The sequence below is a fragment of the Bos taurus genome, chromosome 22, assembly GCF_002263795.3.
Source record: "Bos taurus isolate L1 Dominette 01449 registration number 42190680 breed Hereford chromosome 22, ARS-UCD2.0, whole genome shotgun sequence".
Taxonomy (NCBI): Eukaryota; Metazoa; Chordata; class Mammalia; order Artiodactyla; family Bovidae; genus Bos; species Bos taurus.
In genome coordinates this window covers 56263785-56287132 of record NC_037349.1, presented here as the reverse complement: position 1 = coordinate 56287132, position 23348 = coordinate 56263785, and the positions used below count along the sequence as shown (strand labels likewise).

General features: G+C 53.6%; 2 protein-coding genes across 5 annotated transcripts in view; both read left to right on the top strand.

Moving 5' to 3' along the window:
- The window catches only part of IFT122 (intraflagellar transport 122), a 68930-nt gene that overhangs the window by 21137 nt on the left and 24445 nt on the right, over window positions 1–23348 (top strand). For all 4 annotated transcript variants that reach the window (NM_001206592.1, XM_010817917.4, XM_005223076.5 and 1 more), the window contains 8 exon segments: window positions 1475–1550; window positions 4189–4380; window positions 4530–4668; window positions 5816–6018; window positions 7499–7636; window positions 11231–11395; window positions 14689–14886; window positions 20964–21104. In NM_001206592.1, the coding sequence (NP_001193521.1) occupies window positions 1475–1550; window positions 4189–4380; window positions 4530–4668; window positions 5816–6018; window positions 7499–7636; window positions 11231–11395; window positions 14689–14886; window positions 20964–21104 (1252 nt within the window).
- Window positions 7643–10944, top strand: LOC132343527 (DNA-directed RNA polymerase II subunit RPB1-like). The gene has a single exon (XM_059880127.1). The coding sequence runs from the start codon at window positions 8511–8513 to the stop codon at window positions 10845–10847; it is 2337 nt and encodes a 778-aa protein (XP_059736110.1). The 5' UTR covers window positions 7643–8510; the 3' UTR covers window positions 10848–10944.

Sequence of the window (23348 nt, the reverse complement as noted above, 5' to 3'; positions counted from 1 at the left end):
TGCTAGGACATGTATCAGAGAGGAGCTTCCCCCGTCTTAGCCACAGTCCTCATGTCAAATCCTCGCTGTCCAGTCATCCTTCCTTCTCTTCAGCCCAGATTACCTGTAGGGAAGCCATTGCAGGCTGCGGTGTGAGAGCAGGACATTCTGATTGACAAGTCCTAAGCTAGATCACTTCATCCAAACTGTTCTGTGGTGCCTGGGCTTCCTTGGGAAAAGAAGGCGGGAGGTGGGGGACCAGGAGGGGAGGAGAGGGTGGGCTTCACGTCCCAACCTGTGTTCAGCCAGAGCGGACCCTTTAGTTACTAATACAAGCTTTTGTTTTGGTAAAGAGTCCCACTGCCCAGGATTTGGGGGGGGTGGGTAAAAGGGGGAGAAAGAAGGTTGGAAACCAGCCATCCAGCTCATGGAGGCTGAGCCTGACCCAGAGCTGTACGAGGTCTCCCCAAGAGGGCTCGCCGTGGCCTGGGCCCCTGGGTCGTGTTTGGATCAGTGCCATTCACACAGAGTTCACCTGTGGGTCCCTCCGCCCCTCTCCGTTGTCTTTGTCCCCTTGGCTGTCGACTAGAGCCTGCGTGGGTTGCCATCTTGTCACCCTTGCCCGGGTTTTGCTCACAGGGCTGCACCATGCTTTGCCTGAGTGTCTCATGGTGCTGTCAGATGACCCCAAGGCCCTGGGCTCAAAACGCCGGAGTTAATGAAGAGGAGGCAATGTTAGGTGGGTTCAGGCCAGCACCCGAGGGCTGGGAACCTCTCTCTCTTGAACTCGACTCCTGAGTAGCCTGATCCTCAGCCTTGGCTGCGGAGGTTTCTCCTGTGTGGCTCCTGCAGCTGCAATTCCAGGACGCTGATGCTGATGGCAGTCGGTTTCAGAGACGGGCTGGTCGTAGCGAACCGCCGTTCTTTCCTGTTAGATCCAATCAGAAACCATTCCACCTGCGTGTGAACCCCAACTGCGGGGGAACCAAGCTTTGGGTGTTAGTTTCCTCTTGAGGAAGAGCAAGCAAGGTTCCCCTCTGTCCATTAAAAAAAAAAAATCAGACAATCCATGCCTTCCCACCGCTGAAGACTCTGCTCTCTGTCTCTCTGCTCCTCCCCACCTTGTACAGTGTGTAAGAGAAAGCGCTCTCGGATCTCCAACCTCGCTGTCTTAGCTCTGCTCCCAGGAAGCTATGAAACAAGGGGTCTCACCTCTTCATGGTGGCTGTGTCCCTGCACCATGAGCACCCGCGTGGTGGGGCATCCTGTTGAGATACAGATCCCGGGAGGGCTGACCTCACCTTCCCCTTCCCACTGGACCGGTTGATGGGTAGGCCCACGTCACAGCCCTCTGGCCCCTGTCCTCCCGTCCGGCACTTGGCAATCTGACCGCCTGACCTGGGCTTTCTCTTTCCTGTTGTTTGTTAAACCCTTCGGGCCACACTCACCAGCAGGCCTTGGCCCCACGTAACCTCTTTTGTCTTCTGTTGATTAGAGAGGAACGCAATGACATCCTGGCTGTAGCTGACTGGGGACAGAAGCTTTCCTTCTACCAGCTGAGTGGAAAACAGGTATGCGGGTCTGTGCCGGCCCGGTGGGAGGCACCGGTTTGGTCATGCCTGTTAGTTTTCGTCTGTTTTCATGTTTGGAGACTGCATTATTAATGATTGTTTGTCATTTGTGTTAGCTCCTGTTTATCGAGCATTTACTGTGACACCAGGTTCTGTGCTGAGTGCTATCATTCTTTATCTCTTTTAATTCTTGTAAAACTTTGAGAAGTAGGTACTCTGCCAATCAACTTTTTACATTTTTGGGGCCACAGTGAGGGCGTGCGGAACTTCTCTACTAGGGATAAAATCCGTGCCCTCAGCAGGGGAAGTGCGGAGTCTGAACCGCTGGACCTCCAGGAAAGTCTGATGATCTGCTTTTTAGATAGGAGTAGACAAGTCTCAGGGCAGTGGAATAAATATTATGCCCAAGCTCCTGCACTGCCGGTAAATGGTTGAACTGAAATGCAGCTTGGTCTGTAAAGCCTGGGTCCTAGTTTGTGACCCTCTTCCTGTATTTGCTTTATTCACGTTTATAAGCAGCTGCTAGGCTAGCCCTTCAGGCCTTGGGTGGGCAGGGAGACGTGAGGATGCTTCCTGGAAGAGATGAAGGGGGAGAAGAAGGGGGAAAGGACATCCTTGTCTAGTGCTGGGGTGCTGTGGAGAATGGCATGGAGGTTTGAAGGAGCATGGGCTGACTGTAAGAGACTCATTTTGACTTGGGATCTTGGGAACTAAACTCAGGAGCTTGACCTTCATCCTAAAAGTAGAGGGGGCACCATCAAAAGTGAAGAGACAACACACAGAGTGAATGAGAAATTTTTCAAATCATTTATCTGATAAGGGACTTGCATCTGAAATATGTGAAAAAACTCTTCAGTTCAGTTCAGTTGCTCAGTCGTGTCTGACTCTTTGTGACCCCATGGACTCAGTACGCCAGGCCTCCCTGTCCATCACCAGCTCCCGGAGCTTGCTCACACTCATGGCCATTGTCAGTGATGCCATCCAACATTTCATCCTCTGTCGTCCCCTTCTCCTCCTGCCTTCAATCTTTCTCAGCATCAGGGGCTTTTCAAATGAGTCAGTTCTTCGCATCAGGTGGCCAAAGTATTGGAGTTTCAGCTTCAGCATCCGTCCTTCCAGTGCCTATTCAGGACTGATTTCCTTTAGGGATGGACTGATTGGATCTTCTTGCAGTCCAGGGGACTGTCAAGAGTCTTCTCCAACACCACAGTTCAGAAGCATCGATTCTTCAATGCTCGGCTTTCTTTATAGACCAACTCTCACATCCATACATGACTCCTGGAAAAACCATAGCCTTGACTAGATGGAGCTTTGTTGGCAAAGTAATGTCTCTGCTTTTTAATATGCTGTCTAGGTTTGTCATAGCTTGTCTTCCAAGGAGTAAAAAACTCCTACAAGTCAATAATAAAAAGACAACTTAATTAAAAAATGGAAAAGGGATCTGAATGGACATTTTTTCAAACAAGAAATACATGTGGCCAAGTAAGCAAATGAAAAGATGTCCAACATCATTAGCTACCAGGAAAATGCAAATCAAACTCACACTGAGACCTACTCCACACCCACTAGGATGGAGAGGTTGGCACCCTTGTATACTACTGGCAGGAATATAAAATGGTATACCCAGCCACTTTTTAAGTAGTTATTAAAGGTTAAATGCGAAGTTACTATATGACCCAGCAACTCTACTAGATATCCATATCTAAGAAAGATGAAAACGTACATCTGCACAAAAATTTATATGCAAATATTCATATTCAGCGTTTTTCATAATAGCCAGAAATAGGAAGAACTGAAATGTTTATCGATTCATGCATGGGAAAAAAAAATGGGGAATATCCGTACAATGGAATATTATTCAGCAGTGAAAAGGAGTGAAGTACTGGTGCAGACTGGAAAAGGGTGAACTGGTCACAAAAGGCCACGCGGTCTGTGTTTCCGTTTATATGAAGTGTCCAGAACAGGCAGATCTATAGACAGGAAGTAGATCAGTGGTTGCCAGGGGGTGGAAAGAGAAGGAAAAGGGGATTGACTGCTACAGGTACAGGGCTTCTTTTTGGGGTGTTGCCGTTGGTGATGATGGTTATACAACTCCAGATGTAGTAAAAGCTAATGAAGTGTACACTTGACATGGGCGAATCGTGTGGTGCGTGAAACACCTGAATAAGTTCGTTCCAAAGAGAATAGGATGAGTGTCGTTATAGAATAAGAACAACTTTTAAAACATTGAATGGACTTAGTTTTGTGAAGTACAAAAAAAGGAAAGAAGGAGGGAAGGAAAAGAAAAGCAGAAAGAAAAAGAAATTGCCCTCAGGACTGAGGGAAATGCTGAAGCCTAGCAAGGGCTGTGAGCAGAGGGGGAGGCCTAACGGGAGAAGACCATCTGGGGTGTGGATTGACTGCGGAGCTAAGACACAGCCCTGGAGCCGTTGGGTGGGACTGGGGGAGACCCTGGAGGGTTTGTCCGTGTGGAGAGGATGGGGTGCTCTAGAGGGCTGGGCTGTGTTCGTGACGGAATCTGTCACATGGAGAACGCTGGCCAGTTCTCCATGTAAAGGATGGAGGGAAAAGCCCTTGATCGTGTTGCGATGATCATGAATTCAGCATGCATCTCCCTTGGTGTGTTCTCTTTCTTCAGATCGGGAAGGACCACTCCCTGAACTTTGACCCCTGCTGCATCAGCTACTTTACTAAAGGGGAGTACATTTTGCTGGGGGGATCAGACAAGCAAGTGTCCCTTTTCACCAAGGATGGTGTACGGCTTGGGGCCGTTGGGGAGCAGACCTCCTGGGTGTGGACGTGTAAAGTGAAGCCTGACTCCAACTACGTGGTAAGAAGGAGGAGTTGGTTGGTTGGGCCACCACCCGAGTAGTCAGTGAACATCGGCCGTGTTTAGCCAGTCAGATCACTGACATTTGTTCCTGACAGGCAGGTCTGTCTCCACAGAGGACTGAGAACTGACAGGCTCGTTCTCCGCAGGTGGTGGGCTGCCAGGATGGCACCATTTCCTTCTACCAGCTGATTTTCAGCACAGTCCACGGGCTCTACAAGGACCGCTACGCCTACAGGGATAGCATGACTGATGTCATTGTGCAGCACCTGATCACCGAGCAGAAAGGTAAGCGGCGGGTACGGCCCCTCTGCCCACCAGATGCTGGGAAGAGGGGCCGGTCGACAGGGCTGCTCACAGGGCAGGTGAGATGGTAGGGCGTGTTGCTCCTTGGTGTTCTGGGCACGTGTTGGACCACTGGGTCTCGCTCTTTTGTGTGGTGGGAGCATGGAGAGGATATTGATGTCTTTGAAGCAATGAACCCTCTTTCCAAAAAAAAAATTTGCAGCTAATGCTAAGGGGAAATGGACTGCCTGGCTAAGGGAGGACAGCATACAACAAGTCAGAGCCGGGGGCTGGGCGACCTGCATGGGTCTCTGCGGACCTGTGTCCTCTCTGATCACAGTCCCTTCTGGGGTGCTTCTCCCCCAGCTCCGTGTCCACTCACCTCCTGGCGGGTGCTCCCCCCAGAGAGAAGGAGGCAGTGGGTTGCATGGGCTGGGTCAGAAGGCCAGAGTTCCAGGCCTCGGGTAGCCAGGCCCTTCCTCCGTCCACCCAAGTGGCCATGCTGGCTCAGTGGGCTGAGAATCTGCTTATTTCAGGGGCAGTCGTCTGTAGGTGTCCCGGCCACAGCACATTGCAGGGGCCTGTGTGTGGGGGTCCAGGTCGAGGGGTGTCTTGCAGAGTCAGGTGGCATTCTCTGGTCCCCCACCTGGGAGCACCTCTGATGAAAGACTCCAGCTGCGATGCTGAGGCTGCAGCGGGTCAGGCGGTTCCCTGCTGTCCTTGCTGAGGGACTTTCTCCACCTGTAGCGGGAGTGTGAGACCCTAGCATGTGCCAGAAACTGCCTTCGGCTCCCTGTTGGCAAGAGTGCTGGGTGGCAAGTGTCCAGAGCTGTGGGCAGTTACCCAGACGTGTTCCTGACCATAAGGGGCTATTGGTGCCATTCAGAGATTTATCTTCAGCAAGCGATGGTAGCACAGAGACTTCTACTTTGCACAGTCAGATGTAAGCTCAAGGCCACAAAGATTTGTATGCGACTCAGTGTTTAGCAGAGTTGATTGCGTATTAGACACTTTGTAAAGGTTTTTTGATGAGTGTGTCTCCTTTAATTGCCTCTAGCATTAAGTAAATGATGGCTTTTAATTTCTCTGCCTTCTCCCTTACCTAATAGCCTCTTGTTCGAGCTGGTTTTTTTTTTCCCCTCTTTCACAGTTCGGATTAAATGCAAAGAACTTGTCAAGAAAATTGCCATCTACAAGAATCGATTAGCGATCCAGCTGCCCGAGAAGATCCTCATCTACGAGCTGTACTCAGAGGACTCGCTGGACATGCGGTACCGGGTGAAGGAGAAGATTGCCAGGAAGTTCGAGTGCAACCTCCTGGTGGTGTGTGCCGACCACATCATCCTCTGTCAGGTGGGCGGCAGCGGCTCAGAGGGCGGGCTGCATCCACTTCATCCTCCCCCTGGGAGCGGGTTACCCACCTCCCAGCTCTAGAGTCGGTCGCTAGAAGAAAGCTCCTTCCCATCAAGCTCAGTGGCTGTTCATTGCTTTCATGCTTATTGGCATCTGGAGGGGTCAGAGCCTACCAGAAAGCTATAGGCCGTAAACTGGGGAATACGGGGACTGTGGTCTTCCCAGGTGGTCCTAGTGGTAAAGAACCCGCCTGCCCATGCAAGAGACACATGTAAGAGACATGGGTTCGATCCCTGGGTCAGGAAGATCTCCTGGTGAAGGAAATGGCAACCCACTCCAGTAATCTTTTCTGGAGAATCCCATGGACAGAGGAGCCTGGCAGGCTACAGTCCACGGGGTTGCAAAGATTTGGACACGACTGGAAGGACTGGGCCCTGTTGGTCCAGTGGTTAGGACTCTGCACTCTCGCTGCTGAGGGCCTGGGTTCAATCCCTGGGAGGGGAGCTAAGATCTTCCCAGACTTGAGGCCAAAAACAAAAAAACCGAAAAATACATTTTTGTATTGCACAAAGCACTGTGTTGAACTGGGATTGTGTATATTTTAATGACTTGAAGCATACATTGATATCCCACAAAATGAAGGTCAGTGTCGTTTTGGTAAACGTATACACACAGAAATTTATGCTCACTTTCAATTGAACAACAAAAAAATTTATGATATCAACTCAAAATAGTAAAGGAAGTTTTACTTCCTGATAATTTTTTTGACAAAAAAAAGATTTGTCAACTTAGAGCTTCCTAGAAGCTGTCTAGGTTGATGCCAGGAATGCCTGCGGAGACCGTAAGAGAAGCCCAGCCCAGCCACTTTCCTGGAAGTAGAGGTGGATTTGGTTTTGTAAAATTAAGCCTATTGGAAGTGATAAAGTGGAAGAAATCCTTTAAGAATCACATATGTAAGATACTATTAAAAAAATCTCTCTAAAAATCTCAAGTTAAAGCAGTTTAGGGGTTGTTGTTATTTAGTCACCAAGTCATGTCTGCCTCTGTGACCCCACAGACTGTAGCCCTCCAAGCTCCTCTATCCATGGTACCGTCCAGGCAAGAATACTGGAGTGGGTGGTCATGCCCTCCTCCAGGGGATCTTCCCGACCCAGGGATCGAACCCGCGTCTGTCGTGTCGCAGGTGGATTCTTTACCACTGGGCCACCTGGGAAGCCCAAGGGTAGGGGCGCCACGGGTTACAGATGTGTTTCCGCGTGCAGCCCCTGGCTGTGGCTGCCCGGAGGCCTGCTGAAGATGGAGGCTGAGCTGGGCTCCGCAGGGAAGGCTTGTGTGAAGCTGCCAGGCACGGGGTCTAGATGGGTTCAGTGGGAACAGAGTGTGGAGGCAGTTTTCACCCTGTAGGCACAGGCAGACCTCCTTGGGCGCCCGGGCACGCCTGTCCTGCTTGCGATCACCCGGAGCTGCGCTTGTTTTCTAGGAGAGGCGGCTGCAGTGCCTGTCCTTCAGCGGCGTGAAGGAGCGGGAGTGGCAGATGGAGTCTCTCATTCGCTACATTAAAGTGATCGGTGGCCCCCCAGGAAGGGAGGGTCTGCTGGTCGGCCTGAAGAATGGACAGGTGAGTGCACCCTGGCGTCTCCCATTAGGCCAGTCATCTGCAGGCAGACACAGGCAGCCAGAGTAGTGCTGACTCCGAGGTGGGTTCCTGGAGCAAGCAAAGGGCTCCCCCGCTGCACCCCCACCTCTCGCCCCACAGGCATGTTGGAGGGCAGCCCGGGATCCTGTTTTATGTGGCCAGCGTCAAGCCAGAGCCACGATGGCTTCTACTCAGCATGCCACGTTCTGGCAGAGTTGGCTCTGCAGCCTCTGGGCTGCCATGGAGGCTTCGTGGATTTAAGGTCACCCAGGAGGTGGGAGACTTGTTGGAGATTCAGTTTCAGTGTCTTCACAGGGAGGGAGATGGAGCTCATTCCTTAGATGAGATGCCTGTTAGAGCAGTGAATGGGTCAAGGAATGTGTTCTAGCTTGCATCTCAGAGGGTGCTAGTCCCCAGGCTCTTACCAGATGTTTTAAAGAAAACGGGCCGTATGTTCAAATAGAGGTGGAAAATCTAGGTTACAAAAAGTTGAACAGATTTGTGTGTGTGTTCTTTGCTCAAAAGAAGAAAGTTCTAAGTGGGTTACATGGAAATGTGAAAGGGAAAATATAACTGCATAAGCCTGAGAGCCAAGCTGTCTGGCAGATGGCTGTGGCTGAGGCTTGTTAGGCCTTTCCTGGGGCTGAAAGTCATAGGGGATGAGATTAGCAGAGGCTGCAGAGTGTCAACATTACAGTGAAGGAGAGCTGGCTTCTTCCTCTCGTCAGCTGTCGTTTCCAGTGCAAGACTGGAGAGCTTGGGCTCTGTGGGCAGGTGAACCTGGGGCCGTGTGCATGCTGAGCAACTCACGAGCTGTGTGATCCTGAGCAAGTCACTTCACCTCTCTGAGGCTCAGATGTTACAAATGAGAATCCCACGTGTTTCACCCACATGCTTTGCAGCCCATGTTTCACAGGACTGTCAAGCACAGTCAGTAACTGGTAGCTGTTTCCATCCTCCTCACCATCCTCACCATTCTCCCATCCTCCTCACCATCCTCACCATTCTCCCCATCCTCCTTACCATCTTTACCATCCTCCACATCCTCCCTATCACCGTCAGCATCCTCCTCCCCATCATCCTCACCATCATCCTCCCCATCCTCACCATCATCACCATCCTCCCCATCATCTTCATCCTCACCATCATTCTCCCCACCATCCTCACCATCCTCCCCATCCTTCTCACCATCCTCACCATCCTCCCCATCATCTGCACCATCCTCTGCATCATCCTCACCATCCTCACCATCCTCCCCATCCTCCTCCCCATCCTCCTCACCATCCTCACCATCCTCCCCATCCTTCTCACCATCCTCACCATCCTCCCCATCATCTGCACCATCCTCTGCATCATCCTCACCATCCTCACCATCCTCCCATCCTTCTCACCATCCTCACCATCCTCCCCATCCTCCTCACCATCCTCCCCATCCTCCCCATCATCCTCCCCATCATCCTCACCCTCCTCCCCATCCTCCCCATCATCCTCACCATCCTCCCCATCCTCCTCACCATCCTCACCATCCTCCTCATCCTCCCCATCCTCCTCACCATCCTCCCCATCCTCCTCACGATCCTTCCCATCCTCCGCATCATCCTCACCATCCTCGCCATCATCCTCACCATCCTCACCATCCTCATTACCATCCTCACCATCCTCCCCACCATCCTCCCCATCCTCCCCATCCTCCCCATCCTCCTCCCCATCCTCCCCATCCTCCTCACCATCCTTCCCATCCTCCGCATCATCCTCACCATCCTCGCCATCATCCTCACCATCATCCTCACCATCCTCATTACCATCCTCACCATCCTCCCCACCATCCTCCCCATCCTCCCCATCCTCCTCCCCATCCTCCCCATCCTCCTCACCATCCTTCCCATCCTCCGCATCATCCTCACCATCCTCGCCATCATCCTCACCATCATCCTCACCATCCTCACCATCCTCATTACCATCCTCACCATCCTCCCCACCATCCTCACCATCCTCCCCATCCTCCCCATCCTCCCCACCATCCTCACCATCCTCACCATCCTCCTCACCATCCTCCCCATCCTCCTCACCATCCTCCCCATCCTCCTCCCCATCCTCCGCATCATCCTCACCATCCTCTCCATCATCCTCACCATCCTCCTCACCATCCTCACCATCCTCCCCACCATCCTCCCCATCCTCCCTATCCTCAGCATCCTCCCCATCCTCCTCACCATCCTCCCCATCCTCCTCACCATCCTTCCCATCCTCCGCATCATCCTCACCATCCTCACCATCATCCTCACCATCATCCTCACCATCCTTCTCACCATCCTCCCCATCCTCCTCACCATCCTCACCATCCTCCCCATCCTCCCCATCACCCTCACCATCCTCCCCATCCTCCTCGCCATCCTCCCCATCCTCCTCACTTTCCTCCCCATCCTCTTCACCAATCTCATCATCCTCCCCAGCATCCTCCCCATCCTCCCCATCCTCCTCACCATCCTCCCCATCCTCCTTACCATCCTCCCCATCATCCTCACCATCCTCCCCATCCTCCTCACCATCCTCCCCATCCTCTTCACCAATCTCACCATCCTCCCCAGCATCCTCCCCATCCTCCCCAGCATCCTCCCCATCCTCCTCACCATCCTCCCCAGCATCCTCCCCATCCTCCCCATCATCCTCAGCATCCTCCCCATCATCCTCACCATCCTCCCCATCCTCTTCACCATCCTCACCATCCTCCCCAGCATCCTCCCCATCCTCCTCAGCATCCTCCCCATCCTCCTCACCATCCTCCCCGTCATCTTCCCCATCCTCCTCACCATCCTCCCCATCTTCCCCGTCATCTTCCCCATCCTCCTCCCCATTCTCCCCATCCTCCTCACCATCCTCACCATCCTCCCCAGCATCCTCCCCATCCTCCTCAGCATCCTCCCCATCCTCCTCACCATCCTCCCCGTCATCTTCCCCATCCTCCTCACCATCCTCACCATCCTCCCCATCCTCCCCATTCTCCCCTTCGTCCTCCCCATCCTCCCCATCATCCTCCTCATCCTCCTCATCATCCTCACCCTCCTCCCCATCCTCCCCATCCTTCTCCCCATCCTTCTCATCCTCCCCTTCTTCATCCCCATCCTCTCCATCCTCACCATCCTCACCATCATCCTCCCCATCATCCTCACCCTCCTCCCCATCCTCCCCATAATCCTCGCCATCCTCCCCAGCATCCTCTTCTTGCTGTGGTTACACCGGATGTCTGTCACTGTTTACAGGAGCCTTTTCCCGTGTGAGTTTGTGACTGTGCTGTCTTCTAATCCTTCATTTTGGGCAGTGCTGTTAACTGTCCCCCGTCAAGCGGACATTTGATGGGTTGGTCGTGTCTCGGGGCCTGTGGTTACGTAGGCAGCCTCTGATGGGCCACACTCTGGTCCCTGTGGGAAGCCGCCTCTCCCTTTCCTCCTCTGCACAGAGCCTCCGGTGAAGTTAGTGGCGATGGTGCTTGTAGAACACAGGGGTTCCAGCAACGTGCCGGTGTTCCAGGGTGTGTGGCCATGGTTACTCACGCTTTCCCCTCTGAAATTTTGCCAGATCCTCAAGATCTTCGTGGACAACCTCTTCGCCATCGTCCTGCTGAAGCAGGCCACCGCCGTGCGCTGCCTGGACATGAGCGCCTCCCGCAACAAGTTGGCCGTGGTGGACGAGAACGACATGTGCCTGGTGTACGACATCCACACCAAGGAGCTGCTGTTTCAGGTGACCTCCGGAGTGCCCAGGACAGGGCCCTTGGGTTCGAGACCCTCCCTCGCTTCCCAGCCCCTGCAGGAAGGGCTCTGGGGGAGCAGGGAGGTGCAGAGGCACAGAGTCTGAGAGCGCTGGCCCAGCCCGCCCCTCGCACACAAGCTGCAGGAGTTGGCTGAGCCTTGTGGGCTTCGGTTTCCACGCTGGGAAGATGGGCAAGTTATACCTTTCTTATGAGATTACTGTGAGCAGTGAATGAGTAACAAGTCTCAGTGGGGCCCGTGAGGGCTCTCCGTACGTGGGTTAACGTGAAGATGATTCTTTGGGAAAAGTCTGCTTCTCACGGACCGGAGGCCTGCCTGTATCTGCGACTGCCCTGAGACAGAGTCAGGGAACAGGACCAGGTCTGTCACCTGAAAGAGGGCAGGGGAGGGGAGCCCTCCCTCTGCCATTTCACAGGGGTGCCCCGCAGCCAGCTGATGCGGAGTGTTTGGGGGGGATAGGCACTGCTTACACACCGCCTAGGCTGGAGGAAGTGTCACCGGAGAAAAGGGCCCACAGGCTCCGTGCCCAGTGCTGGCTGGCTTTCTGCTGGGCTGGGCGCTGGCTTTGCCTCTCGAGGGCTTTGTAAGTGGTCAAGGCCATTTGCCTGACACGAGTTGCCCGCGAGCTGAACCCTCCCCTGACTGGCTTCCTCAGCTGCTGCGGCTTTCCCTGTGTGGTGGGCAGAGTGAGGTCCCTTCCTCAGAGCGCTATGTCCTCGGCAGTGACATTAACACGGCAGAGGGGTGCTGCCTCGGATTGGGAAGGGGATGCCTGGCTACCGCTGGGCTGAGGCGACTCCGTCATAGCTACTCGCCCTCGTCACTGGGAGCCAGAGTGGTTTCGAGGAAGGAAAGAGCACAGGATTTGTCTTCAGACAGACCTGCCTCCACCCCTGCTTTCATCACTGTGCCGGTCTCGAGCAAGCCAGTGAACCTCTCGGAGCCTCGGTTGCTCTTTACCTCTAAAATGCAAGTAGTACCTGCCCCCTCCCAGAACTGCTGCAGGGCTAAACAAGCTGCCGTAGAACCTGGCTCAGCGCCTGGCACAAACCAGGGCCCTCGGTGTTGCTTCTCGTCTCCCCAGACTCAGCACCCACGGCCGCAGGTGTCACTAGGTTAGCAGGGCCCCAGTTGTGAATCTGCAGCTGAGCCTCAACAGGAGTGGAAGAGCCTGTGTCCTTCCCAGCCCCCGCTGAGGGTTCTGCAGGAGGCAGAGGGGAGTAATTCTCCAAGTTGCCAGGAGACACGGACATTCCCAGCTATCTTTTTCTCCTCTCTGCTGCCCCAGCCGCCTGCAAACAGAAAACACTTACATTGTTTTTTCCTCATTATGAAAGTAAACCATGTTCATTATAAACGACTCAGCCATCATAACAGGTTCTAGGCAGAAAGGGATGAACATCTGCTGGTCCCTGGGGCTCCAGAGCTGAGCAGAAACCTTTGAGGGGAACTTTCAGGGAAGGCACCCCAGGGTGCCTCCTGGGGTGACTGTAGTTTTGTTGTTCAGTTGCTAGGTTATGTCCAGCTGTCTGTGATCCCATGGACTACAGCACGCCAGGCTTCCCTGTCCTTCACCATCTCTTGGAATTTGCCCAAACTCAGGTCCTTTGATTCAGTGATGCCATCCAACCCTGTCATCCTCTGTCGACCCCTTCTCCTCCTGCCCTCAATCTATCCAGCCTCAGGGTCTTTTTCCAATGAATTGGCTCTTCGCATCTGTGGCCAAAGCATTGGAGCTTCAGCTTCAGTCTTTCTAATGAATAACTTAGGGTTAATTTCCTATAGTATTGACTAGCTGGATCTCCCTGCTCCCCAAGGGACTCTCAAGAGTCTTCTCCAACAGCACAGTTGGAAAGCATCCATTCTCTGGCGCTCAGCCTTCTTTATGGCCCACCTCTGCCATCCATACATGACCACTGGGAAAACCTTAGCCTCGGCTAGGTGGACCTTTGTCGGCAAGGTGATGTCTCTGCTTTTTAATACACTGTCTAGATTTGTCATAGCTTTTCTTCCAAGGAGCAATTTTAATTTAATGGCTTAATTTTAATTTTATGGCTGCAGTCACCATCTGCAGTGATTTTGGAGCCCAAGAAAGTAAAATCTCTCATTGTTTCCATTATTTCCCCATCTATTTTCCATGAAGTGATGGGACCAGATGCCATGATCTTAGTTTTTTGAATATTGAGTTTTAAGCCAGCTTTTTCACTCTCCTCTTTCACCTTTATCAGAAGGCTCTTTATTTCCTCTTCACTTTCTTCCTTTTGAGTGGTATCATCTGCGTATCTGAGGTTGTTGATATTTGTCTCAGTAGTTTTGATTCCAGCTTGTGCTTCATCCAGCCTGGTCTTTTTTATGATATATTGTATATGAGTTAAATAAGCAGAGTGACAATATAGAGCCTTGATACACTCCTTTCCCAATTTTGAACCAGTCTGTTGTTCTAAGTCCAGTTCTAACTGTTGCTTCTTGACCTGCATACAGGTTTCTCAGGGGACAGGTAAGGTGGTCTGGTATTCCTGTTTCTTTAAGAATTTTCTACAGTTTGTTGTGATCCACAGGCTTTAGCATAGTCCATGAAGCAGAAGTAGATGTTTTTCTGGAATTCCCCTGCTTTTTCTGTGTCCAGCAGATGTTGGCAATTTGACCTTTGGTTCCTCTGCCTTTTCCAAATCCAGCCCGTACATTTTAAAGTTCTTTGTTCATGTACTGTTGAAACTTAGCTTGAAGGATTTTACATGTGTGAATTGTCAGCGCAGAGACAATATATTATTTTCTACTTTTAAAATAACTCACTGTTCTCTTTCTTATTATAACAAACAATAGACATTCATGACCAAAAGAAAATTTGAAGCAAACAAAAAAATGTAGAAAATAAAAAATTACCCACAATCTCAGCTACCCCCAAACAATCAGTGGTAATTGTTTGGGATCTATCCCTTTAAACCTTCTTCCGTTTAAACTAGCTTTGTTTATTCATTCTTTAATAGAACTGCATCCCACTTTGCTGATTTTCTCACTTCCTATGTAATGATTAATCTTTGGGGATGATAATTTTTTCAGAAGTGATGCTTACCTGAAGAATTCCAGCACACGCAGTGCAGAGAGGAGCTTGCTCCTCTGTGCTGTCCATTTTGTGTCTGATCCCTTCTCCCCCAACCTTCCCTACAACCCATGTTAGCAGCTTAGTGGGATTCAGGCTTTAGGGAGCCAGTCCCTGGCCGAGTGTAGGAGTGGAGTCATCCCCTCACCGTCCCTTGCCCACAGGAACCCAACGCCAACAGCGTGGCCTGGAACACCCAGTGTGAGGACATGCTCTGCTTCTCTGGCGGTGGCTACCTCAACATCAAGGCCAGCACCTTCCCGGTGCACCAGCAGAAGCTGCAGGGCTTTGTGGTCGGCTACAACGGCTCCAAGATCTTCTGCCTCCACGTCTTCTCCATGTCGGCCGTGGAGGTGCCACAGGTAATCCAGCACCCTGTCTGCCCCCAGCCAGGGCAGGGCCTAGGAGCCCGGGGACAGCCAGGGATGGGGTGGAGAGGAGACAGGGTGGAGAGATGGGCGTGGCAGCCATCAGGTGGGAGGCGCTTTGGACCTGAACTGAGCCCTGTCTCCACCCTTTGCAACCTCTGGGTGTCTTTGGGCAAGCAGCTCAGCCTCCCTGAGCCTCTATGTCTTTCTGATCGGCCTCTCCTGGAAGGGACAGGGAAGATATGGAAGGTCATTTGGCAGCAGACAGCGTGTTTCACTGAGAGCCATGCATACAGCTTGTGAGATCTTAGTTCCCCAGCCAGGGATCGAACCTGGGCCCCGGCAGTGAAAGCGCTGACTCCTAATCACTGCTGTGCTGTGCTTAGTCACTCAGTCATGTCCAACTCTCTGTGAACCCATGGACTGTAGTCCACCAGGCTCCTCTGTCCATGGGATTCTCCAGGCCAGAATACTGGAGTGGGTTGCCATGCCCTCCTCCACGGAATTTTCCCAACCCAGGGATTTAACCCAGGTCGCCCACATTGCAGAAGGATTCTTTACTGTCTGAGCCGCCAGGGAAGCCCAAGAATACTGGAGTGGGTAGCCTAACCCTTCTTCAAGATATCTTCCCAACCCAGGGATTTAACCCAGGTCTCCTGCATTGCAGAAGGATTCTTTACTGTCTGAGCTACCAGGGAAGCCCAAGAATACTGGAGTGGGTAATTCAAGATACCTTCCCAACCCAGGGATTGAACCAGGATCTCCTGCACTGCAGGTGGATCCCTTACCAGCTGAGCCACCAGGGAAACCCTCTAATCACTGGACTCCAGGGAATTCCCGGGAATCACTCTTTTATTTATTTATTTATTCATTTTTGGCTATTCTGGGCCTTCATTGCTGCGTGAGCACCTCTCTAGTTGCGGCGACCAAGGGCTGCTCTCTAACTGAGGCGCGGGGGCTTCTCTTGTTCCAGAACGTGGGCTCCAGGGCATGTGGGCTTCTGTGGTTGCGGCTTCCAGGCTCTAGAGCCCAAGCTCAGTAGTTGGGGTTCACAGGCTTAGTTGCTTCTCAGCATCCGGGATCTTCCTGGGCCAGGGATTGAACCCGTGTGTCCTGTACTGGCAGGCAGATTCTTTACTACTGCGCCACCAGGGACGCCCCTCCCCAGAGTCACCTTAAATATTGTAGAATATGTGCCCCTAGACCATGTCTAAAGGTGTATATAATAGATGCGCAATACGCTCTTCTGAGTATATGGTTTATGTAAACATTTTGAAACAAAAGTGCAGCCGTACCGTAAATACTGTTTTGTGACTTCCGTCTCTAAGTGTTGCTCCTGTAGATGAAACCTCAGCTTTACCATATTTTCACTGAGCGTGGATTTTAAATAAGAGAGGGAGACTTTTCATCACCTCCCCTCACCTCCGTCTTCTAGTTAACCTAATTTTACATGTTTGCAGACCCATCACTTTGTAGGCGTTATTGGCCGTCACCTAGCAATTGGGCTTTTCCACCCAGCAATCTACTGGAAACACGGCTCCACATGAGTAAATGTGCTTCTCTAGCATTTAGAATACTGAGATGATTGTAGAGTCCCATGTAATCGAAGGAAATCAGACAGAGATCCTTTGTAACCACTTGCCGAGGTGACCTCACTGGTAGCAGTTTGCAGAACCAGGTACAAAATCTATCACCTGGGTAGCCGCACGGCACCGGCACCTCCAGCCCACGAGGGCCCGGGGCTGGGTTGCCCCTTGTTAAAACCACACTGGCTTCCCGCTGCCCCATTGGTTTTTATTTTTTAATTTAATTTACTTACTTTTTTTCGTCTGTGCTGGGTCCTTGTCGCCGCCGCGCAGGCTTTTCTCGAGTTGCGGAGAGCAGGGGCTGCTCTCTAGTTGGCAGTCTGTGGGCTTCTCGTTCTGGGGGCTCCTTGTTGCAGGGCCCGGGCCCAGTCGTCAGGGCTCCCGGGCTCTAGAGCACAGACAGGCTCAGTCGCTGTGGTGCGCGGGCTTAGTCGCTCTGCGGCACGTGGGGTCTTCCCAGGTCAGGGATCGAGCCCCGTGTCTCCTGCGTTGGCGGGCGGATTCTTCACCACCGATGCAGCAGGGAAGCCCTGCCCCCTTGTTCTGATGACTGCTTTCTGTCCCGTCACACGGTGTCCACAGCGCGCTCAGCCAGTTGGACAGTCATGCTGTTACAGCTTCTTTGCTCCTGCAGGTGGTGGGCATCTTCCCAGCCAGGTCTTTGCACCAATCCCAATATAGCTCAGTGGTATACTTTCCTCGGAGTGAAAATTGCTGGGTCAAAGGTCACGGCCATGTGGAGGATTTGTAGACATGTCTCCAGATCGCCCTTCGCCTGGGCTCCATCAGTCGTTGCCCCCTCCAGACACCCCACCTTCACTCACGCTCTCTGCTTTGGCTCTTTTTTTTTTGCTGTGCCAGGCAGCATGTGACATCCTAGCCCCCCCAGCCAGGGATCAGACTCACACCCCTTGCACTGGAAGCGTGGCGTCTCAACCATTGGGCCGCTGGGGAAGTCCCTAACCATTGGGCCACTGAGGAGTTCCCTTGGCTTCTTGTACAGGGCGGGGCTGGGGCCTGCTTCTCGCTCTAAGCTGACGATGACACCCTTGTTACTGACTGCTTCGGGAATGAATAGAGCCTGACACAGAGCAATTATTCAGTGCGTGGTAGTGGAATTCAGATCTGAGGAAAAGAAGAAAGCCAAAGAAAGGAGGGGAGAGATGGGTGGAATCGGGGCAGGAGGAGGGGCAAGAACCCCTCCCCCCGCAGGACCGTTTCTGCTCCCCAGCCGTGCCCTGGCCCCACAGCCTCTAGAAACTCAGCCTTCCTCCATTGAACAGACAGGCCACGCTGAGAGCGAGTTTTCCTCCAGCTGCCGCCCTGACCTCGAAGATAACAGTTCGTTGCTCCCTGATTGTGGCCGGCCCAGAGGAGCTGGAGGGGCGGCCCTGGGCGCCTCTGTCAAGCCCTGCAGATTCAGGAGCCAGGGCCCTCGGGCCGCACCAGGGCCGTCCTGCTGACGCAGCAGCTCGGAGCTGCCAGGGGTCAGGAGAGGCAGCCCCAAGACAAAGGCGATTTATCTGTCACCCTGCCTCCAGCCGGCCTGTGGTTTTGGCCTAGAGGCGAGGGAGAAAGCAGCAAGCCTGCTCTGGGGATTTCTGGTTTCTTTTCGAAATTGACATCATCTTGTGCAAGAACGAGTTCGTCAGGGCTGCCAAGTAGAGCGGCGAGCCCCAGATCGGTCCGGCTCCTCGGGGCGGAGGTGACTTCATGCTTGGAATGCGACAGTGAGATCGAGCAGGGCTCAGAGGGCATTTGTTCAGTGTGAATACTTTTAAAGCTCCCATTCTCAGATGGCGCCTCCCAGGCCAGCCCGTCTTAGCCATGGTTTCCGTGCTCGGTTGGTCATCCGTGTCCCTGTCCCACCCTCATGGGGCTCCACCTGGGGGTCCCTTGAGGGGAGACAACTAGCTTTGAGTTCTGACCCTGCCCCCTAACCAGCCACGGCCTGCAGCAGCCCCTCGCCCTCTGTGCAGTGGAGCTCAATGCGTCCATCTTTCAGATTTTGTCTGGCCCAATTCCTATTATTATTCTTCCCAATCTTTAAATGGCAAACACTACAAAACAACTGAATTGGAACAAAGGTGGTCCACCAGAGGCGTTTAGAAAGGAAAGCTCCGTGTTCTCGGGGAGCGTGCGGAGGTTTCTGTGAGGTGGTGACACTTGATCTGAGCCCATAGAGGCTTGGAGAGCCGGAAAGTGAAAGCGAAGCTCACTCAGTCGTGTCCGACTTTTTGTGACCCCATGGACTGTAGCCTACCATGCTCCTCCGACTTTTTGTGACCCCATGGACTGTAGCCCACCATGCTCCTCTGTCTGTGGGATTCTCCAGGCAAGAATACTGGAGTGGGTTGCCATTTCCTTCTCCAGGAGACCTTCTCAACCCAGGGATCGAACCTGGGTCTCCCGCATTGCAGGCAGACGCTTTACCATCTGAGCCACCAGGGAAGCTCACCAGAGAGCCGGAGAGGAGCCACAAATGAGAAGTGCGGCACGGGAGGGAGCAGGCTCGCTTTCTCCCGGCACCTTCCCGTTTTCAAAGCGCTGGTCGCCAGTGGGCTGGGCAGGCAACAGAAGCTGATCTGTTGACCCCAAATCCCTCTGCGAGGATGTGGGCTTGCCAGGCCAGGATACCCTGCTGCCTGCCTCGAAGGGAGGAGAGCTGGGTGGGGCGGCCGGGCGGAAAAGGTGAGCATTCAGCAGCAATCTTGCTGTCAGAGCAATCTTGCTGTTAGTTTCCTTCAATCTAAAGCTAAAAAAACAGGACAGGAAATTTCAAAGATAAAGGACCCGAATGGAGAAAACAGCACTTCCAGCTCTACATTTGGGAACGATTAGCACAGAAGTGCTGGCTGATTGATGTCCACTGCCCAGGAGGCCTGGGCAGGGGCAGCGCCTCAGCCCTACTGACTGGCCTTTTGCTGTGGAAGCCACCACGGCCCAATTCACCCTTGTTTTCATGTGCAGGAGAACACACACACACACACAGCAGAGAGGGGCATGGAACCTGGGCAGCTTGCCCCCGGTCCAACCCCAGGGCTTCTGCATTCCACTTCTGGGTCCTTAACAAGTCACTCGAGTCTCAGTCTCTGGGCAGTAGTCAGGGGATGATAACACCTGAGCACCGAAGAACTGATGCTTTCGAACTGGGGAGAAGACTCTTGACAGTCCCTTGGACAGCAAGGAGATCCAACCAGTCATTACTAAGGAAATCAATCTTGAATATTCATTGAAAGGACTGACACTGAAGCTCCAATACTTTGGCCGCCTGATGCGAACAGCCGACTCATTGGAAAACAGCCTGAAGCTGGGAAAGATTGAAGGCAGGAGGAGAAGGGGGCGACAGAGGATGAGATGGTTGGATGGCATCAGTGACTCAATGGACATGAGTTTGAGCAAGCTCCAGGAGATAGTGAAGGACAGGGAAGCCTGGCGTGCTGCAGACCATGGAGTCGCAAAGAATTGGACACGACTGAGTCAGCAACACCCATCACGCAGGGCTGTGGGGCTCCAAAAGCACTGTGGAGACCTAAAACGTGAAGTTATTAGGAGCATTCACAAGCGTCAGGGTGAGGCAGCCCTTCCTAGGCGAGGGGGGGGAGAAAGGTTCCCAGCGCCAGGGACGAGGAGAGGGCGGCCTTTCTTGGGACCCGCAGGTTTCTTGGCCCTCTTCGTAAAGGCCATCCCAGGCCTCTGCCTCTTGGTGATGCTGCTCGTTCCTTCAGCAGCATGAACAGGCATTAGAGGCTGAGGGCCTGCCGGGGGGTCAGTCCAGCCCCGCTGCCGCCCTCGGGTTGTGTGAGCCTTACGGGGACAGGCTGACAATTAAAATAGAGCCTGAGGTCGGGACAAGGGGCAGACAGACCCCTTCCCTTGAGGGGTCTGTGAGGACCTTCTGTGAGAAGTGCCGTTTTAACAGGGCCTGACTGTGAAGTGACTTGAGCTTCCCTGGTGGACTCAGATGGTAAAGAATCTGCCTGCAGTTTGGGAGACCCAGGTTGGATCCCTGGATCAAGAAGATCCCCTGGAGAAGGGAATGGCAACCCACTCTAGTGTTCTTGACTGGGAAATTCCATGGACAGAGGAGGCTGGTGAGCTACAGTTCATGGGCTCACAGAAGAGCTGGACATGACTGAGTGACTAACAAAGTGACTTAGGTACTTTGCAAAGAATGACGGGGGCAAAGGCAATCCAGGTGAGGGTGACATCTTGTAATGAGGCCCCCCTCTCCCCCTAACCCTGGAGGTGGGGGCAGCCAGTTGGGGTGGAGGGGAGGGGCGTGGAGGCGTGTGCTGTGAACATGATGCTTCAGCGGCTGTGAACGGAGTGGCCGGACGGAAGGCCATCAGCGGGGCCCGGGGAGGCCCGAGCTGGGTGCTGGGGGTCCCTGCGGCCCGGCTCTGTGGGGTCAGGCTTTGTGTGCCTCTGCCTCTGTGCATTGCTCTGAGAGCAGTCTTCTCTCCTGCTGCCGAACCCCTCCAGTCTGCCCCGATGTACCAGTACCTGGACAGGAAGATGTTCCGGGAAGCCTACCAGATCGCCTGCCTGGGCGTGACCGATGCCGACTGGCGCGAGCTGGCCATGGAAGCCCTGGAAGGACTGGAGTTTGAGACAGCGAAGAAGGTGAGCGTCCACGCGAGCCGGGGCGTTTGTCCTCGTGGGGTCCCTAGCAGAGGCCGAAGCCTGCTGTCCTGGGCCCTGGGCTCAGACTGGCCTGTGCCGGGGCCCCAGCTCAGCCACCTTCTGACCGCGAGCCTCAGCCGCTCACAGCCTTGCTGAGGCTGCTCACGTGTAAGAGCTGGGTGACCGCGAGCCCCTTTCTCACAGACTTGTAGGGACCTGATGCCTGTAAGGCCCGACGCGGAAGGGGCGTCCTCTAGAGTCTGCCGTCAGCCTTGTTAGCTCTCATCCATGCCCAGCGCCCAGCTAAAGCGTGCCCCTCATCAGCACTCAGTCAGCGGTGGCTTTTATCATCGGTGCAAGCACTTACCGGTATTAGGCCGTTTATTACACGGCGCTGTTCTCGGCGCTCCACTAGGTCCATTGGACGAAATGGTCGGGCTCTCTGATTCTGACCCAGCGCCACTCCACACACGCCTTCACGGCCTGACTCATGGCCTCTATTCACGGCGGCATTGCCTGGCTGAGTCTGTTAGAACTCCAGAAATGCTTGAAGACGTTTGCCCCCTTTCCACACGTTAGAAAAGGTCCAGCCACGTCTCTGAGATGGGTTTTCATTGGAAACCTGAGGTGGGGGAATGAGTGGCTTCCAGTCGTGTCTCCCCTGCTTCCCCCTCCCCTCTTTTTCTTCCCATAGTCCATGGACCAGGTCCTCAGTTAGCCCGTACCCCCAGCTGGTGGGCAGGGGGCTACAGAAGTGGGTGGTGCCCGCCCTGTGCTAGGCTGAGGCTGCTGCGCCTGAAGAGAGTGGACGGAGACCGGGCCGGAACTGGGCAGGCTGGCTGGGCACTGTGGTGCCCGCACGGGCTGGCCGGGGACTGGGCAGGCTGGCTGGGCACAGTTGTGCCCGCACGGGCTGGCAGACCCCAGGGAGCCTCGTCCTCCCGCTCCCTCAGCAGGGATGGGGAGAACACCCACCAGCTGACATGCCTGGGTGACCTGGTGTCCTTAGGCTTCACCCCCACATTGTAGAAGGGGTTCTAAAATGCCGGTGGTTGGCCAAAGGCTGGCTGTGATTAAAACAAGTAAGATGATCATGATGTAGTAATTATCTGTATCGGTCTTAGATCTACTAAGTGTCAGAAAAGTGGTAACAGAGGAGGTAGGGCTGTTCCAATTCTTGAGAACTCAGAGGGGACAGGAGGCAAGTCCATGGAGGGGTTTCCACCACCACCACCTACCCCCCGCCCCCGCCGCCCCTAGAAACGCCAGGAGGGGTGAAGGATGACACAGGAGCCCTAGACGGTGTTTTGTTTGTTTTCAGCCTGGATTGCAGTGAGGAGTCTTCCTTAGAGATCATCAGTTCCTTATGCCCAGGAACTAGGCATCAGTTTCTTCCCAGACTCAGCCAACACTGCCTAGCACAATTGTTGTTCAGTCGCTCAGTCGTGTCCGACTCTTTGCGACCCCATGGAACGTAGCCTGCTAGGTTCCTCTGTCTGTGGAATTCTCCAGGCAAGAATACTGGAGTGGGCTGCCATTTCCTTCTCCAAGGGATCTTCCTGACCCAGGGATCGAACCCCCTCGAACCCGCATCTCCTGCATCGGCAGGTGGGTTCTTTACCCCTGAGCCACCTGGGAAGCCCACTTAGCACGGTACCTCAGCCGTTAGGAGCTCAGCAGATGTTTGATTGGACAAAAACTAACTTGAAATTCCTCCCCCCACTATCCTGTATCTCCCACACCCTCCCTGAGAATAGAGATTATTTATTGTGTGAAGCCCACAGAATTTTAACCCTAGACTAGAACTTGATCATTTTATCCAGACTGGCTGCGATTTGCTGCTTTGCAGTCTCCCAGGCACGGGAGGGTGCAGGGTGGGTCCCTGTGAGAGGCCAGCGCCTCCACTAGGTGGCGCAGGAGAGCTGCCTTGCCTGCCGGACGGGCCTGAGCACAACTCCGTTTGTTCCCACACCTCCCCCTGCTTGAGGTTATCCTGGGGCCTTGTGACTCTGACCACTCTGACCAGGTCCCACCAGGGCACCCCTGACTCTGCAGGATATGTCAGGGCTGAAGGAACTCAGAGACAGGTTTCTCATGGTGGCAAGTCCTGGAATCCTAGCCGAGCAGACCTAGAAGGCCCACAGAGGGGACCTGCTACCTTGCCCCCATCTGGAGAAAGCTGTTGGCGGCCTGGAGGTGGGGCCAGGGCAGGTTCAGGGCCCCCAGACAGGACTGAGACCCCAA

What these genes read in the sequence shown, in the direction of transcription:
- LOC132343527 (XM_059880127.1), top strand. Translation starts at nt 8,511, where the DNA reads ATGTTACAAATGAGAATCCCACGTGTTTCACCCACATGCTTTGCAGCC.